At 35.0% G+C, this 19,910-nt stretch overlaps 1 protein-coding gene across 1 annotated transcript; it reads right to left on the bottom strand.

Annotated features, from left to right (window-relative positions):
- Window positions 1–297: 297 nt before the first annotated feature.
- On the bottom strand, window positions 298–11,849 carry LOC116344842. The gene is made up of 3 exons (XM_031773637.1): window positions 10,462–11,849; window positions 3,243–6,839; window positions 298–2,956 (listed from the first exon to the last, which is right to left on the bottom strand). Exons 2-3 carry the CDS (start codon window positions 6,716–6,718, stop codon window positions 2,323–2,325), a joined length of 4,110 nt encoding a protein of 1,369 aa, XP_031629497.1. The 5' UTR covers window positions 6,719–6,839; window positions 10,462–11,849; the 3' UTR covers window positions 298–2,322.
- Between the last annotated feature and the right edge of the window lie 8,061 nt (window positions 11,850–19,910).

Here is a 19,910-nt window from a genome sequence, read left to right as displayed (position 1 = left end):
TCGGACACAATATGTACACACAATTCTCTTGTCTCTATTCTTTCACACAGCGAACCTTACATGTGCGTCATTTCGTTTGCGTGCAATTAATATGTACCTTTTTCGATTTTGTTTGAGTAAAAATTCATTTGTGTCACTGCGTTTTGCGTGTATTTTATCTTTTTCCTCTTACTACTTACGTTGACATCATGTTTCACTTGGGCTTTACAGAACAAAATAAAAGCGCAATATCATTGTAAATTTTATTTTATTTTATTTTTTTTTGTACAAAAAAAAACTTTCATTTTATTTCTACGGATTCTGTTGTTTTTTCCAGATCGGTTACAATCTAGTAGTATATGTAAACAGTTTCTATTTCATTATAATTTTTTTCCTTCTTTTTCTGCATTGAAGTAAATTAATGAAAACATAAACACTATCTCTATCGAGCGCGAAAGAGAGGGAGAGTGTGTGAGCAACGAACGAGAAAAAAAAAACAAAAAAAAAAAACTAAAACATGTCTTTTAAAAACTACATCGAATTGTGTTTGCTGTTTTTCTGCATTTTAAAATTTTGTGTGGTACATAATATCTCATTTGATTTTTTTCTGCTAGAGAACTGTAATTAGTGAAATGAGTGCATATAAATATATTTCTCTAAAATTTATCTTTTTGGTGCTTTGGTCGCATTTATAATATTTCATTTGCCTGGGGCTTTTTTTTTGCTCTCTGAATCGATAAGGTGTTTTCATGGAAATGGGCGATTTGGAATGGAAGTACAAAAAAAACCCTACTCGATGTGTAAATGTGCAAGCACATGATTAAATTGGAAACTTCGATCAGCATATTATATTTTAGCGAGAATTTTGATTTCATGAAAACTCTTCGATGTCTGTAATGTGCGTGTGTGTGGGTACAGTACTCTCACCTTCCTTATCTCATATCTAGATATTTTCAATAAATAATAAATAAATGGGTACTAAATCAATGTATGCAACCTCCCCGTCAAATATGGAAGAAAAACAATTGTTTTGCGCGCCTCTAAAATGGCCATTGCAACTATCGATTTCATACGAAAGATGAATAAATAATAAATTAAATAAATAAATAATGTTTCTTTCGTTTTTTTTTTTTTCGCTAAATTAGAGTGAAGTGATAGACAAATTATGCATAAATTATAAATGGAATTTACATTTTTAAAAAAATATGTAATAACTGTGTGTAAATGATTTGGATCAGTAACTTAATGTGTGCGTCATAACGAATATGTTTCTTATATCTCAAAATTTGTCGAATCATCGCTCGAATGAAAATGAAAAATGAAAAGTTTTACACATAAATAGCAATGATTCGTTTTTTTTTTTTCACTCTTTTCATCTGGCGATTGCTTAGTTGGTTGTTGCAATCACAAGGAGTTTTTTCTTCGCTTTTTCATTTACAAAAATTACACAATTTCACACGAGCGTTATTTCATGTGTTGCGCGCGCGTCTCTTTCATTTGAAACGAGTGAAATAAAACAACAACAAGCATCGAGAACCTGAATTTTAACTTTAAATATCATCGTTTATTCGCTTGTTGGATAAAATGGTACGAGATAAGTCTCTTAGCATCAGAATTTGACACGATTACTCTCACATTATTCACTCACAGCGTTGTTTTTTTTCTTCTCTTTATCTTGTTTACATAAATAACTTTTACATTTTTTTTCTTCATACCGCTACTATTATTATGGCTGATTTGATAACACTGTGGTTTTTTTTCATAACTTTGTCTGTCTGTTGCTCTTATGTGCGAGCGCATCCTAAGTGAAATCCCTCAGAAATATGTGACTCTCTCTATTTCGCTCATTTATCTTATGGTTCTACCTCTCTACATAAATTTACATGTCTAAATAATCTGCATTCTATTAGAAAATTAATATTTTTTTTGTTCGTTGTTGTTCTTTCTCCGTTGTTGTCACCTTCTCTTCATTTCATTTTGTATAAATTAATAAGTTAGTTAGCCTACTTAAAATCAGCAAAGTATTACGGTAGTGTATCGATATTCTAATTCGAGTATGTGTGTGTGTGTGCGCGCGTGTGTATCTGTGTTTTGCATTTCAATTACATTGTCGCCGCGATAAGAATGTCGAGAATAGCGGTTATTGATTTTTAATTGGTCAACGATCCAAAAACAAAACTAAAAAATTTTAAATTGAAAAATATAATCAAAAACACAAATTAACTGTTTTATTTTAGTTTACGCGCACGCGCAACACTAATCGCGGTCAATAGATTATCGATTTTATATACTTAATTCTAGAAGTATAGTCAGGTTTTTTTCGATTTTTTTTTCTTCTTTAAATTAATCTTCATCATCGTCATAAAATAGGGATTCTAAACTGGTGTCAGATCGATCAGATTTATCGTCAGCCTTTGTGTTTTCGGGAGTTTCAACACTTTTCTCCGCCGATGATGGGGAAGATGGTGCCGATGTTGATGATGCTGGCGGTGGTGGTGCAACGGTACCTTTGTAGATTGGTATGAAACCACTTTGAAAATCGGGCTTAAAACTATCAAAATTAAATTTTTTCGTGGTACTTTCAACACTGGCCACCGATTCAGCCGTTTCGACACTGTCAGATCGACTGATTGACGATGACGATGACGACGACGACGACGATGATGATGATGACGATGCATTTGAATTTATAAGCGATGCACTAATACGATTACTTTTCGATTCGGTTTTTATGCCGCCAAAAGCAACGGTTGGTGGCGTTACAATTGACCAACCATTGTGTGTACTTTGGGTATTTTCCAAATTAATGCTTGGTATGAATGGTGCCTGAAATTGTTGGTTTACATTGAGATTTTCATCGTTAACTGCATTCACAAAGACGGGAGTACTGTGATGAGCTGGCGTCGGACGATATACATCCGCCAAATGAGATGGATTTGGTTCAGTTGGCGAATAAGCAATAGCTATGGGACGATCACTGTGTCGGGAATCGTAATACAAATTCAGAACAATGCATAAAGAAGAGAAAGAAAAGTTGTTTTTGATTATATTACGAGACAGATTCAAAATAAAATGTGAAAAAAAAATGAACAATATGCTACAAGCTATGAACAAGCAAGAGAATGTTGCATGCAAAGCTTGTAAGCTTTGCAATAGCAGCAGCATGAAATAAAAAAAAACACAAAGAACAAACAAACAAACAAAACAGAAAAAAAAATGAAAGAAGAAAAAGAAATAAAGTGTGTAAAGTATATTGTATTCACCTGTCTTCTTCGTCATTTTCAGCGGCAGCAATTGGGTCCTGTTGTTGTTGTTCTGATTTTTTCTCGAATTCATAAGCAGGTCGGCTGTTGAGTATGTAACGCGATTTATTCTTTTCCAATGAGTATGGTAATCCAAGTTGTTGGATTGTTGCCGGTTTATGCATTTGATCGGCCAAAATAGTGGCAATTTCACCACCGTTTCCGTGTTGCATCTGATTGAAAGCGGCCATCGATTGTTTTTCCATTGGATATACAAGATAAATTGGTTTCTCGGACTTACCATTTGCATCACTTGTTGCCGCCGCTGCCATTGATGATGATAATGATGATGGTTGTGATGCTAGAATTGGTGCTGTTACTGTTGCATTTTTATTGACTGTCGATAGACCATTCATGGCAACAATTCCACCGGTTTTTTGCAATTGTCGTTGATGTTGAATCATTTGAAGTGTTGTGACTGGTTCGACTTTGGTGGATATTTCTTTGTGGCTTTCGACAATTGGTTGTTGTTGCTGTTGTTGTTGCTGTTGTTGTTGCATTACAGAAATCAACTTGCCGTCACCATTTTCGAAATCCATATTACCATTTGTCGCTGTAACTTTCATATTTTCTTCGATACGTTGCGGTTCGACGAGTAATGCGTTCGCTCCATACGCATTCCGATTGTACAAATGGGCGATCATTGGACGTTGATCGTAAATTCGTTGATTGATATTGCCCGGATGCAATTCGAAATGACGTCGATTTTGTAGTTGATCGATTGATGGTCTGATTTGCATTGGTAATCGTTGTTGTTGCTGATGTTGTTGTTGTTGCTGCTGTTGTTGTTGTTGTTGTTGTTGTTGTTGATTGAACAAATGCTGGGCAGGCGTTTTATAGCGTAGATTTTGTGTATTATACAAGTATTGAGCGCGATTTAGTTGACCTTGACGCAATTGTTGTGCGATCTCTGGGTTAAGTGGTTGTTGTGGTGGCGTTGGTCGAAATTGTGGTAAAATATTTGGTAGTGTATAATTTTTGCGTGGATAATGAACGAAAGTGGGTTGTTTGTAAGCAAACGGTGTTTTACGAATCATTTGCGGCACATGCATACCCATATATGTTTGTGGCATGGTAATTGCTGCTTGTGGACGGAATACAACGAAATTATTTGTGGCCGGTAATGACTGTGTTTGAATGATGTGCTTGTAATTACTTGGATCGATGCCGTGATCAATAATTTCATTGCGCGTATCTTGGAATTTAACAAGTCCTTCACCGGACGGAACAACTAGTGTCATTGGGGGCGTTTGTGGTGCCTGAGGAATGGATTGTGGCACTTGATTTGTCGATGGAAATTTAATCGTATTATTATTATTATTGCTATTTGCATTTGAATTCGTTTCGGTTTGTTGGGCTGCAATCAATTTATCGGCATTTTCTCCGCCGGTATTTTCTGTGGGGAAACGTATGTTTTGTGTTTGATTTTCATCGCTGCTGACCGATTGAGCGATAACCGTATTGACAGCAGCAACTGGTTTTGGTATCGATGTTGTTGATGGCAATAAGAAACCATGTGGCCGTTGTGTTGAATGCAATCCACTTGCATACACATTAATGTCATTTTCGATATTTTTGATTTGTTGTTCTTGTGTTGAAAATTTTTCACCGCCCATCGACAGTTGGCTTGTTGTTACAAATGATGCCGTTTTTGTTCCGGGCGCAATTACAATATTATTCGAATTCAACGATGGCCCGTGGAAAGCGACATTATTCGGATGCAAAATATCGTATGCTTCGGCCGATGTTACTTGACCTTTTTGAATGAAAGTGATACCGGATTTTGTTGTTTCGTCGATTGTATTTTGCGTTGGTCGTCGATTAATTTCCACCGTGAATGGTTTTTGTTCGAAATGATTTGTGGTTTGCAATTGACCGCTGGCCAAAAATGTGGCTGAATTTGATTCGGGCAAAATAACAATGTTTTCCATGTGATTTTGTGCAGGCGGTTGAAATTGACCTTTGTATGCATTGTGATGTTGTTGATGATGATTACCAAGACCAGTTGATACCTGTCCATTTGTTACGAACGTTGCGGTATTTGTGCCGGGCGATACACGAATATTATTTACATTGACTGGTGGACGGAATTTTCCACCGTTTAATGGTGTTGATGTTGTTTTCTCACCATATTCTGCAAACGATGGAGATACCGTTGAAGCTGACACAAATCGATCGCCAATCGGTTCGTTTGTACGCGGTGTAGATGTACTATATTCCGGTGTGACTACAGTTCGATTGTTTGGTTTTCGTGTTGCCGAATCAATTGTAATATTGTAGCGATTAATGTGTGGTCGAGCGTTTTCAATTTCATTTGTGTTTGTCGACTTTGGAACATTTGTTGTTGAAATGGTTGGTCGTAATGTCATGACCGTTGTGGATGGTGTTGCTTTTGTCGACGGTCTTGTCGATTCAGTTTCATCGCTTTCATCATTGTTATTGAATATATTGAAAAAATTGAAAACATCGCTGAAATTCATGCCATCCGATTCTTCGGTGGCATTTTTCCGCTTATGTTCCGGTGCAAGAGTCGAACTAAATGTTGAAGATGTGCTTAATGGAGTAACGTATGCAGTTTCCGATACCTCGTATGGTCGAGATGTTGTTGTTGTTGTTGTCGTTGATCGACCACGTGTATATTTCCCCTCAGAATTTGGCAAACTATTACGCACCGTTGTGCTGCTCACTCTTGACAATGTTGTATAACGTCGTCCTGGTGTTGATGTTCGCGGTGGTATACTTGCATATTTTCGCGTGCCATTCGTTGTTGTCGCTGGTGGTGTTGCTTTTGTTGTACTGATGTTGCTAATGCTGCCGCTGCTGCTGCTCACTTCCGATGATGATTCAGTTGTTGTGCTAGTCTTTGACGCAAAGGATGTTGCATAAGATTTCGTTGGATAAGTGGATTTGTATTTTTTCGTTGTGTATGCCACCGATTTCATCGTTGATGAATCATATTTATGATTAGATATATAGTTCTTATTATTGCCTTGATATTTGAGATTTGCATATGAGCTTGATACAAGCGGATACACAAATTTTGATGATTGATATTTAACCGGTAAATTCAAATAGTCGTGAATATTTTGCGTTCGAATCGTATTATCCAAACTAATGTCATGCTTACGCGTACTATTTACAGCATTGGTGGAAACGACACTGGTTTGTGTACTGATCACCGCATCGGTTGGCGACGGTAATGATTCGGGTGTTGTTTTTGCATTAAAATCAATCGTTCCCGATGCATCTTTTTTTACATAAAATGGTTTGCCATCGTTGAAGATTTGCTCGGGCAAAACGTATACGCTTGATGTTAAATTGTCACGATCATTTGCAGCTGCATTCTCTTCAATTTTATTATCATAATCATACGATCCGACTTCGGCCGAAGAGCAAACCAATGCCATCGACAATGTCACAATCAAAATAGACCACATTTTGATTTTTCGTTTAAATTTTAAATTATTTGCAAGTTAATTCTTCTTCGTCTAAATTCTTCGACTTTGTTTTTTTCTTCTTCAAATTATGCTTTTTGCTCCCAAATAGTTGATAATTACCCTGTAAAAATGATATATAATTATGATACAAGAAAACAAACAAACAAAGAATTACATATTCTGGAAAGAAGAACTATACTATTACTGAATGTGAATTTGATGTTGTTGTTGGTGTTTTGCTAGTGAATTTCTTGTTTGGCGCTCTGCCATTAGAATGAATGCCAAGAGAAAATTGAAGAGAAAGAAAATATATGTCACTTGTCTAAGTGTGTGTTCTGTTTATTTTTTATTAAAACATTTTGTTCAGTTTGTATTCTTTTGCCATTAAAATGCCATCGTTTTAGTTCATCGTCGACGACGTCATCTACGAGCGGTGCTTTACGAAAATGCGTTATCTGATTTTTAAAAACATTTGTTTTGTTCTTTAAGTATGCAACGCACGATGTCGAATTTCTTTGCCTTCCACTTTTTCCAGCAAGAAAAAGCATGTTGTTAGTATTTTGTCGTTGTGTCGCTCTCTTTAAGAAGAAGTACACAAATTGTGAAAGAAAGAAAATGTTGTGTGTTATTTTTTTTTGCTGTTTGTACAATTAGGGCATGCATGTGTGTTCAATTGTTGAAAGCGACTTGATTTAGTCGAAATAAATTAAAAGCAAGACGTAAATGAAGGCACTGCATACACACATTAAGTAGCTAAAGAAATAAGTATAAACAGCACCTTGGTTAAAAGAATAACAATATTCAGTCAGGCAGAACAATAAAACAGCAATCCAATATATATATTCGTACCGAAGGAAGACATGCAACATCGAACTCTTTGGAGGTGTGTTACAAATAAGTGTATAGGGAAAAGAGAGAGCCAGAGAGAGAGAGAGAAAGAAAAAAAACATAGATATTGAATTTGACAAGAAACATATAGAATCTTGTACATATAAACACATTTTTGACATATTGAATAGCAAAATTGGCACACACTCCAAAAAAACCACACACAATGCATACGTGTGGAATGTTTTGCATTCGATTTTATGCTAAATGGTGTATCCGCATTTGGTTTGTCTATTCAAACCGCCGACGCCCAATATCAATACACACATACGCTAAAAATGCGAAGAAAGTTGAGAATGGCGCGATCGAACGCAAAAAGATCACGTAAGCGACAAACAAGAGATCGACAAAGAACACCATTTAGGGTTTCTTTGCTCACCAATCACATGGCAAATTGAAAATAGAACAAACGGTTTTTAGCCACGCAACCAAATAAATCTTTCTCTTTATCTTTTTCTCTCTCTGTATATATTTGCTCGAGATGAACGCAAACGAAATTCAAATTAAAAAAAAAAATATATGCTAAGAAATGATTTAATCAGAAATCCTTAGTCATAAATTGATCAAATTTTTCGAAACCATTTATTTAGGGCTTGTCTGTTTGCTTCATTTCATTCCGCTGACTTTATTGCTGCTGGATGTGGTGGACGAGGCTGTGACGGACGAATAGACAAACACCGTTCGTTCATAGAAAAAAAAGTGAAAAGAACACACACAGAGACACACACACATCGTACACAGCCCAAATATGTAAATTGTTGAAATAAAAAATAAAGCATTTAACCGGTTTTCACCGTATTCAGGCGTGTGCGCCAAAAGAAAAAAAAACCACACAAATCGTACATATACACATGTTCTCTGCTCTGTTCAATTTTTTTCTTCGTCTTCTTCTTCTTCTTCAATTTCATCTTATTCTTCGTGCCACGGATTTCGGATAATGAAGTAGAAAGTAATGAAATGCTCAAAGTAGAACTATGCGCACACGTCGCGTGCTAAGCAACTGCCAACAATCGAATCACTTTATAATTCGTCACATACTCCAACACTTGTCTTTTTTTTCTTTTCAATTTGTGATTCACTTTTTCTGTCCGTCTCTCTCGGCTATTTCTCTCTTGTTGTTTATTTGCTGTTATTATTGTCGCTTTTTGGTGAATTTCTATTTTGTCGATTAAAATCGATCGTTCTCCATGCAAAAGCCCGAAATGAAGCTATGCAACGATTCATGCACGAGTGCGCTAAACAAAAAGCAATACCAAAAAAACGAGCCACGATGTCCGAAAATTATTTTTGGCATTTTGAAAACAAAAGAAGAAAGAAGAATAAAAGTCGAGCCATCGTGCACGACTACGGGTATGATGACGATGCGCACATTGTTTCGCATGGTTTAAATTGCGAGAAATAGCTTCATCGGAATCGAGAATGTAACGAGCCGAACAATCAACGAACGTCAATGTTCATCGCCTACATTGCACGACCCGAAATGTGCCACATTGTGTCAATGCGCTTTTGGTACACTCACATGCCGTACTCACTACGTGTACTCTGTATATTACTTATATATACACAGAGAAAGCGGAAGAATCTTTTTCGTTTTGCGTCAATTGCTTCTTTCTTCTGTTTTAATCAATGTCTTTCTTCGTCGAGTCTCGTCATCGAATCTATATATAATTGTTGTTGCTGTTTTTATTTCTCATTTCTTATGTTCGTTGGCATTTGTTTGTGCCGTGCAGTGTGTGTTCGACATTTTCTATTTCATTTGTTGTTGTGCTTTTTTTTTTTTGAATTGAACTGTCTTGGTTCTTCCATTCATTCATTTAATTTTCAAACGGTTGAGTTCGTGTACTCATGTACGATTGATATTGTCATCGTCATCTTCGTCATTGTCGTCGTTGTTTATCATATCTTCGGCAGCATGGCATACTCGCATACCATTGTCTCTCTTACGCTGACTCAATTTGAAAGCGATTATATTTTGCATTTGCGCGTTCCGATTTATTCAGTTTTTTTTTTGTTTTCATTTCATTGCACGCTTGTCTCCCTTAATATATCTACATAAATCGAAATATATATTGAATTTTATATTTGATTTGTCGATTTTTACGCAAGACGCACGCACAAACTCATTTAAATAAAATGAAAGCATGCAAAAATTGACCATTGAACCTCACGAGAGAGCACAACAAAAACATATGGAACAATTGTAAAAACAAAAGCGTAAAAAAAGGAGAATAGCGTCTCAAAGATTCGTTAGTCAGTCAATGTGGCGGTTATGTATTGATTTTCTTTTCATATTATTATATTTTAAATTGATCGTAAAATAAGATGCGATCTCGTCGAAACACACGAACCAAATCATCGTGATTGACCACAAACAAATTATGAGAACGAAAGAGAAAAAAAAGAAGAGCCAACAAAAATGCAAGCAAATAAAAAATCAATAATTTTTCTTTCAATCATTTTCATAATAATTAAATGTTATATGGAATATCCATCGATTTGTGGAATTTTCATTTTATTAATTCGAAATGCAAAAGAAATGAATCCAACAACAACAAAAAACCGCACACACTCACTAAAAGCACAACGATAAAAATCATTTAAAATCAATTAATCGTGACTCATGCTAATCTTTCGTTGCTTTACTAGTAATAAATCGTATCGATTTTCACTTATAAAACACATCGAAAAATTCCAGCTAACAAGAAACCGAATTGGTAGCGCGCGAGCGCCCAAGCCAATAACAACAACAATAACAACATCAAATCGACGAAATATATATATTTATGATGAATGAAGAATCAAATGAAATAGAAGTAGCAACAGCAGCGATAAGGTTTTTGTTTCAAGTTACTTACGTGTGAGCAAGAGAAATATTTTCGAAAGAAAGCAACCACCAAGATTATTCATGTATGCACATGAAATCATCAACAAGTAGCGGCGGCGTCGGTGGCGGCGATGGCAGCAAACAGCAACGAAAAATACTCTGTCCGATTGGAATTTCTTTAAACTTGACCTGCTTTTTACGGTTTGGCTCCTACAACAGCGAAATGTACATTTCAAACTAAAAGACGCAGCTTCACGACCAAAACCAGCATGGGCAGATATAACAGTATACGAACGAATGTTTATGCGCACGCGCAACACCCGAAAGAAAACAAATTAAAACAACGGGAGAATTTGAACAATAATAAACAGAAAATAAAATCGTTTATATTTTTTCGGAGCCGAAAATGAGCACTTTTAAAACTGGAAATGCATCGAATTTCGTATGCGTTGATTTTTTTCCTCTCGCTTCTTCTTCTTCGTTCACACAAAACACATGGGAAATGTAATGAAAAGGTTCAATGCGTCGTCTTTCGTTTCACCGAACATATGAAATTCTTTTGTATTTGTTCTACTTCTTCTTCGACTCGAATTTTAACCATAGAAATTTCGATGAAGATTTTTTTCTCTTATGTATACAACTAATTTGAATTTTTGATTGTTCTTACACGATGCGACACATTAAAAAAAAAAGCTCCTGCTGACCGATGCAACAGCTCTTTCACAGAACCAATTTCAAAAATTTACCGTTAAATCTGTTCGATTATCGTTAAAAGAACGTTTTTCCGTTTGTTGTTCACAATGAAAAACAAAATAACCGCCCGGACCGAACCTTTATCGACCAAGTCAGATTTTATCAGTCTTTATTCCACGTGTCAGTGCACACACGATTGTCTTTAGGGGAATAAGTATGAATTCCTTGTAAACTGTGTTTTAAATCACAATAATCATAAAAGCACTTGATGCAATTTGCACACGATATTTAAATCGAATTTAACTTTGTAAACCGATTTATGCCAAAGGGAAAATTGTACACTGAATTTTCTCTTTTCGACTTAGCGCGGTCGCGTTATAAATTAGTGTATTTTTTTTTAAAAAACTTTTCGGCGATTGAATGTAACCAGAAAAATGTTCTCTTCAGCTCTCTTCGATCTGAATGTGTCTCGTCTCAGCAATCGACTAACAATCTGAATTTTTCGTTCGTTGCCTATAATCACAACGATTCTTGAGTGAGTGATTTTTTTTTTCGTTTCGTTTCGTTTCGAACAATTGGGCACTCCCGTGACTCCACATATGCACGTATGGCGTTTGTGTGGTGTGGTTCTTCTTACTAGTTTTGCTACTACGGTTTCTTTTCTCATGCACTCTCTTCTCGAATGACGAGTGTATTTGTATGTCTGCACACGAGCGAACTGTACTCGTTGACTTTCGTTAACCAACTAATATCGTTTTCTTTCTCTTATTGTTATTATATTTCGGAATGTGCGTGCGCGCGGAGCACTAGGAGAGTAAACGGCTATGGCGCTCAACGGTGATTTGTGTACACCATGGTTTTCTTCTTCTTTTATTTCACCTTCGTGACACACTGACAAAATATCGCATCGTGGTGCGCACATACTGGTGACTTTATGTTTTTTTTTTCCTTCGACCGGCGGTGGCGTCAGCGGTGACTGCAATAGCTTTAAGATAATACAAACGACTTATTACAATAACATTCACTCTTCACATTTTGATTTCAACATCTCAAAAATATCTCTTGCACTTGAAATGATCACAATTTACGCCTGCTAAATGGTTGCGTAAATACTATATTCAATTTGGCCAAACTAGAAATCTTCCAAAATGAATGCTCAACAAAAGTACACACTTTTTGTTTCATATACCAAATTTACAAGTGAAAAAAAGATGATTGACACGAAAAATGTGAATTTTGTCACTTCACGGTGCACATCGAAAAATGTGGCACATATTCCAAATAAGATCCTACTTGGCATTTGACGCACGCAATCACATAACACCTTCACTTGTTTTATTTTTCCCGGTCCATCGATGACTAATTTACTACTTCTCGCGAATTTTTTTTTTCTTTCAACGCTGAATCATCATTTTAACATTTATATGGAGTAATTTTATTTTAAATAAATTATTTTTAATTTTTCCCCTTCAATTTGATTGATGATTGATTTCATCGACACAATAGACATAAATAATAAATGAGACGTCAAATTAGACAGATATTTTCACCTTTTTAAACAATAAAACAAAACTATAAAAGTAAGAACATTTTCTTCGATTTTATTTTAAATTTCATTTCTAATTCAATCGCAAATGATTGTTTTTAATACAAAAAAAGAGCCGAAGATAATAAGAGATATGCAATTAAATATGAAAAATCTCCCATAAAAGCAAGAAGAAATGTGCATTTCTTGACTAATGGGCACTATTTTTTCTCTCTTTCTCACACTCATCGAGCAAAATATTTAACGACCAAAAGAATTTAGAAGAAAGTTTCAGTTATGTGAACGTCATAAATCATGAGTTTGATCTTGAATGAACAGGTAAATGAAATGAATGTGGTAAGCTTGAATTCAACCGGTTGAAGCTTTGTCAAAATAAACCGTTATTCTTTCACAATCATTAAAAAAAGACGTAATCTTTAGTTGATGGCTTCTACTTGAAGCTTTCAGAGGTTTGACAAAAGTTTGCACAAGAGAAAGCCAAACGATTTGAACTTCTTTTAGACAATTTTAAAAAATAATATCAAGCTTCATGATGAAGTATAGTTTTGGGCGTGATTGTTAAATTCACTTTGATAGCGCTTGCCCGACGAGAAAAACGAACATTTAAATTGATAAAGCTAACGATACTCAAACTTTTAACCTGATATTGATTATTTAAAAATTAAAACGAAACTTTTTATGATCAGATTTTTTTTAAGCTAAGCTTTGAAAACAAAAAAACAAATTACAAAAAGATGGAAATACCACTTAATTTTTGATGGTAATAACCACTTTGCAAGTCTCTATACACAAATAATTGCTAATTCAGGAGCCATATGATTAATATCGCAATTTTGTGATAACCGTCTTCAATCATGTTCATTGGATCAATTATTCAAAAAAAAAAAAAAATCGAATAGACGAAAACTATGATCATAAACATTTAATATTATAATATAAGTTATTTATTGATGTAATATGTGTATAAACATGTTACAATCGTTTTTGTTGATGTTAAATTTCTATCATGAACCGACGAAAAGATATACGTGTACCGGAACTTGATTTTCCTTGAAATTTTTTCCTTGTGTGTCAAATATTTTTTTTTTTTTTAATAAAAAATATGAAAAGTGAATGTAAAAAGTCTTGGTTTCATAAAATCGGAGGTGCGTTATATGCATTTATTTTTCATGTGAGTTAATCATATGATTTGTTATTCATGCATTTGTGGTTAATCTCATTGCATCTTGGCGCTATCAAAGAATATCGGTCTCATAGTCAAATTCTTTGGTAAAAAAATAAAACAAACACATTTGGTATTTATTAATCAATTATCCCCTTCGCAAGCACAACAATCAATTAAAAGCGATCGTATGAGTTGTGGCAATCGCTCACAGCTGCCAGGTGAAATTGGAAATGGAAGAAAAACCAATTTTTATTTTTGGTTTGGCAAAACGGCACAGCAAACATAAATTTCAAATCGGTACAATTTTTCTAAAACACATTAAACAAAAGAGAGAAGAAACGAAAGAAAGAGAAGAATATCACATCTTATCGGCGCGCACACACAACTCGCTATTCAGACTGAAACGAAAACCGCAAACGAAATGAAATCATATGCATACTAATTTCAAGTGCAGAAACTAAACAAAAAAAAACAACAAACCGATTTTTTTTCACAGAAAAAAACGAAAGAAAACGTAATATGTTTGAATGCAATTCAGTGCATCAGTTGCAATTGTAATGCGCATTTTCTTCTCGCCGATTCGTCTCTATCGTCGTCATTATCATCATTTCGTTTGATAACTTAACCGAGAAGAAGCAGAAATCAAATTGGTGGCAAAAACCAATCTACATGAAGGTGTGTGTGTGTGTTTTGTCTGGTGAACATGAGTGTACACTTGGCAATAGATAAATATCTTGAGAGTGCTTGATTATTTCGATTAACATGGCGAGCACATAGGTGTGAGACGCGGCCAAAGACGAATGTGCGCACGCGTGCATCGATTAAATTGAGATGATGAGTTGTATTGCAATTACACCATTTTGTTTGTGGCATACAGAGATAAATGTATAACAATCGCCATTGGCAGCCAAAAAGTGCGCCGATATAATCGAAGCACCAAAATCATCAACATTAGCCAAGCGTACAACGATGTAGTACATTTTCATTTTGTTTTCGGTCTCGTTCACTCAATTCACAATTTATGCAATTTGTCTTCTAGCCACTGTGCTCCCTTTTTTCATATTGCTTCTGCTGTTGCTGCTGCTGCTATTGTGACGGCCGTACTGTGTTAGAAAACCGCAGTGAATCTGTGCAACACAAATCTTTCTCACTTAAAAATCTGCATTGCTTTGCTAAATAACCAAATTCATCATGTTCTCAGATGGTTTTTTTTATTGTTTACAAAATGCAACATGTTGTTCAAATTGCCTGAATTTACATATTACGAATTTCTATTTCGTTGCCTGTGTTCGACACAATTTTTTTTTCACTTGTTTTATCGCGATTTTACCGAAGAAACTCCAATTTTCGATTATACATATAGAATGAATTTCGAAAGTCACGTTTAAATCGGCATTGATCACTTTTTCTCGAAATGTAATGCATGTGACAGTGTTTGCGATGTTCTTGATTTGCATTTCATAATGAATATGGGTTAAAACATTACATTTCGCCATTGATGCATGTTACGTGTAGAACAAGCGATATTAAATGATTAGCTTTTAAATTGAAAGCAATGACTTCGATTGTATGGGTAAAAAAAACATTGAAGAAATTGTTGTTGTTGTCTTCAATTTGAAATCTATAGAAGCCCGTAATCAATTCCCATTCAGTTGGATTTTATGTCTCTTTCTATTTCATGTTGTTTGCATCTGTGCTGTTTATTTGTGTATGAGTGTTTTCCAAATGCCCATTTATTTGGTGCGTGTGGTAGACTGTGTAGCGATTTTAGTGTTGTGTCGAGAACAAGATGTGCGCATGATACAAACGATACAGTAAATTTTTGCCATGCTCTAAATCCAAATTAAATTGTTTCATTGGTGTGCTTTTTTCTTTCTTTCTTTCTATATGGTTGGATTCTATTTTGCATCTTTTTGTTTCGAGAGCAACCACAGCAGCAGAATGAGCGAAAAAAAGCGTCCATTTATTTTATTAGTTCGGTTTCTTTCTCAATTTTTTTTTTTTCGTGTTTGAATGGGTCTGATCATAACGCGTATTGTGTATATATATTTTCATGGCACACATTAAATGAATGTTGATGCACACCGCATGTATGTGTATGTGCGCACGCTTAAGTCGTGTGTGGATGCACGAATGCGTCTCCTATCAATCGCAACGATAACACACAATTGAAATTGAGATCTTAATTATAAATGTTGGGTACGCATGCGCGTGTGCAATGCACATTTTCAACAAAAACTCGTTTATTTATGGGCATGTTTTGGCCACCTTTTTTTTCGTTTGTATCAATTGGAATTCAATTCAAATTTTTTTCGAATGAAAAATATGTATTCGGAATTTTGCTTTTCCCTATCGTTGAATATCCGTTATACTTTTATCACTTTGATGTGTGTTGGATTGGGTGTATGCTTTTTTCCATTTTTATCCAAACTGAAGTGAATTTTCCATTGATGAAAATCGGAAATCGTTCTTCCCACTCAACCATTGATGAAATCACCGGTAAATTGTTCAATTTTATTGCGTACTTTCCATTTTTTTGTTTCATTTCCAAAAAAATATTTCTAATGGTACTGGATTTTTACCCATCTGTTTCGATGACATTGTTTTAGTTTCATTTCAAATCAAATAAGACTCTTTCGTTCGTTCATCCAACGAACTTAAACAATTGAATGTCTTTATTATGGATGTACGCCATTGTTAAAAATACAATTTATTTTGCGTTTAGAAATCAGAGCTATGCGGCGCACATCTGCATTTATTCTGGTGTTCTGGTTCTTTGGCGTGTCTGTATCGATGGTATAAACAACACACATTAGACATGAAACATCGTAATCTCTGCTATTTACTCAAAGAATATTAATTACAATGTATTACGCCGCATTATACTTATGTGCAAAAAAAAATAGAAGAATTAAAAGAAACACTCCAAATCGGCACGATAAATGAAAAGAACTTCCCATAACGCACTCCAACCTAAATGATATACTCACATACGAACAATGAAAGAAAGTCATAGTCGCATTCCGGTGTCTCTTCAGCGTGGTGTTTCTCTCTTTCTCGCTTGATGTTCAAGTGAAATTGGCATATTTATATTATTTTTCTCTTAATTTTACTACCGTCTATTTCGTTCAGTTTTGATATGTTAATTCGCATTGGCAAATGCTTCTGCCGTTGACGGCATCAACATTTCATAGAGTACATTTATTTCGCATACATGCACATCCAAAGTTCAACCAACTTTTATCATCGTTTCAATACCAGCCATTAACTTCAATGGCAACAAAGCAAGTGTTCATCATTACACTATATTGATAGGCGAATACATCGTTTCCAACCGAATGAAAAATATTGCTATGATTGGCATTTATTATTATTATTTGTTTTGTTTATAAGACACACAGAAGATTACAGTTATTGTCGCTATTGTCTGTAATTCAGTTAATAAGATGTGCGTGCAATATGAATACATGTGAAATGACACACTGAACACCGATCGCGCATGATCGTGATGTGACGCAAATGACTTCGATTTCGTTCCTATGATGCGAAAGAACAACGCAATCAACGATTATGTTGTACCGCGACCATTGTAGTTGTGATTGACGAAGGTTCGTTTTTTATACTATCGTACAAGTCTTTTCTTCTCATCTTCTATGATTGCGTGTCTGTTCATTTTATAATTTAATTTTTGCAAAGTAATATGCGCACCTTGCAGCTATCAACGAAATTCTTTCAAAAAAAAAACACCATTCAAGGCATTCTGGAGAATCGAGCCACAAACACAGTTTTGCCCTATTCTTATTCTATTCCTTTTTGAGACAATTCAGTTGTTCCATTAGTCAAATCATCAATGAAACTGAATGAAAAGTCAAAAAAGCGAATCTGACATTGAAAAAAAAATGCACAGATTATACAAAAGTAACACACATTTTTTTATATTCGACTTTTTTTCATCTCTCTGTTTTACTAGTTTGTATCACAGGAAGAATTGGCTGTATAAAGATTTTCAAGTGTCATTATGTATGCTACTCGTTTTACGGTTACTTAGTCGTTTTATTTCTGGATTTGTGTAGTTACAGCTGCGATGGCTGGCTGCTGTTGCTTGTCTTATTTGCTTGCAGTAAATTTATCTTCACTCTTCTTGTAGAAAAAATGCCGTACTTGCCACTAAAATGGATGTATTAATGACAATGACATTGTTTACCTTATTTTTTTCTCTCTTTTCATTTTTTACCTTGTTCTCGCTCATCGTTTCGTCTTCATGAGTTTTAAGCAAACGCTCTTGCTCATTCTTTTGTGCGGAAAAATTGTTTTATAGTTTCAGTGGTTATATGTCGGTAAATTGTATATTGAAATGTCAGAGTAAAAATGCTTTCAAAGAAATTGCGGCTTTTCGAAACATATTGTCTCATCATCAAATTGTAATAATCGATGTACTGAATTTTTGTTACAATAAATGCATGTGAAAAAGAAAGCACAAAACACATTTCCGTTATGCGATTCAAATAGACACTAAAGAAAGAAAGAGAGAGAGAGAGAGAGAGAGAGAGAGACCTCTCACACTAGTGAGAGTTATTGTTGTGCCAAAAGTGTTTAAGAATCCATGTTTTTTTGACAGATAGATTAAGTACACTCACTTCCTTGCTATTTGCTGTTTGTTTTCTTCAGCCAAAGCCATTTTTTTGGAAAAAAGAAGATGTTTTCGGGTTTTGAATAACAAATGAAATTCGATTTAGTTGAAAATAACTTTTTCTTCATTTAAAATGTATTTTAAGCGCATGTTCCATATTAATCAATTGAAAAAAACAACAACAAAAAATGTTTGCCTTCATCGATCAGCTTTGGGTGCAATGACTTGATTCGCACCACAGAGAACAAGGCATGAGCCTGACTTTGAATACGATCGGTTCAATATTCGCCACTAATTCCGGTCAATTTCCCTTTTCATAAATAATTCGGTCAACCAGATACGAGTTGGTATTTTGTCTATGCTGATTATGCATTATTCAAGTGCCTCGATGGCCTGGCCCAAGCCAAGCACAACGCTACCAACTACAATGATAGCGACGACGATGACGCCGACTTTATCGCAGAAAACCTATGTCAAAGAGTTGTAGATTACTGCTAGGCGTTGTTTGAATCATAAAATATTTATCACATTCGATCGCATCAATTAAAAATCGCGATCAAAATTGTTGATTTTCATATTATTAATAAACAAAAACCAAATCAATTCGTTCGAGAGTTTCAATTACTTTCACACGTAAACGACAACATCAATTGAATTATCAATGAATTAAATGCGAGCCTTTGCGAAGCTATGTTGTCTCATTTGAAATTCATTATGTGTGTTGTTGTGAACGAGAAAATAAAAAAAATCACATAGACACACACCGAATTTTCGGCCAAAATGAGAGTGAATGAATTCTGTTTGAAATCATTTCTGATTTGCATTCTAATACGATGAGTAAGTGGCGAAAAGAAAATGTTTCTGGCACGCATATGCGTTAAACTCGTTTATGATGATGTGCTTTTGCTTATTTTTCTCTTTTTCAAATGTAAAAATTTCGACTGTGTTTCAGAAAAACTGCGTTAATCGCTATGATTGACGTTCGTACCAGCGAAATTATTTTAATTAGTTCCAGTTGTCGTTGCTTTGGGTGCTTGTGAATTATTTTCTTCTATTACATGGCATTTTTTTAACTCGCGCAAACGATGGCCACTATCGAATATCGATCAAGTGAAATCCGGCAATTATGACGTTCGAAGAACACCAGCAGCCGGCCAATAATCGGCACGTAGTCTCATTTTTTCTCTCTCTATTTCCATCTCGCTCGCCTACTCTCTAATGCATTTTGGAGCGCATGTATGGCACGCAAAAGAATTAAAAACAAACTCACGCGCGCACTTAATCCGTCCAGCCTTTTGAAAAGTCTCAAATACACACAATATTTTATAGCATATAGTGTATATATTGAAAAGCAAACACAATTTCGCTTTTAATAATTTGGATCGAAAACAATGAGAGTTTTGTGTTTAATTGGACACACGTTTTATTGTCTTCGGCTACTAGTTT

This window comes from Contarinia nasturtii, unplaced genomic scaffold (genome assembly GCF_009176525.2).
Source record: "Contarinia nasturtii isolate CC-2019 unplaced genomic scaffold, AAFC_CNas_1.1 Cnas_scaffold_129, whole genome shotgun sequence".
NCBI classification, from domain to species: domain Eukaryota; kingdom Metazoa; phylum Arthropoda; class Insecta; order Diptera; family Cecidomyiidae; genus Contarinia; species Contarinia nasturtii.
The sequence above is the reverse complement of the archived record's forward strand: the minus strand, read 5'-3'. Positions and strand labels throughout refer to the sequence as shown.

Coding starts and splice junctions, on each gene's coding strand:
- LOC116344842 (XM_031773637.1), bottom strand. CDS start 6,718: ATGTGGTCTATTTTGATTGTGACATTGTCGATGGCATTGGTTTGCTCT. Junction 2,957..3,242: donor GAAAATGACGAAGAAGACAG/GTGAATACAATA, acceptor TTCCCGACACAG/TGATCGTCCCATAGCTATTG.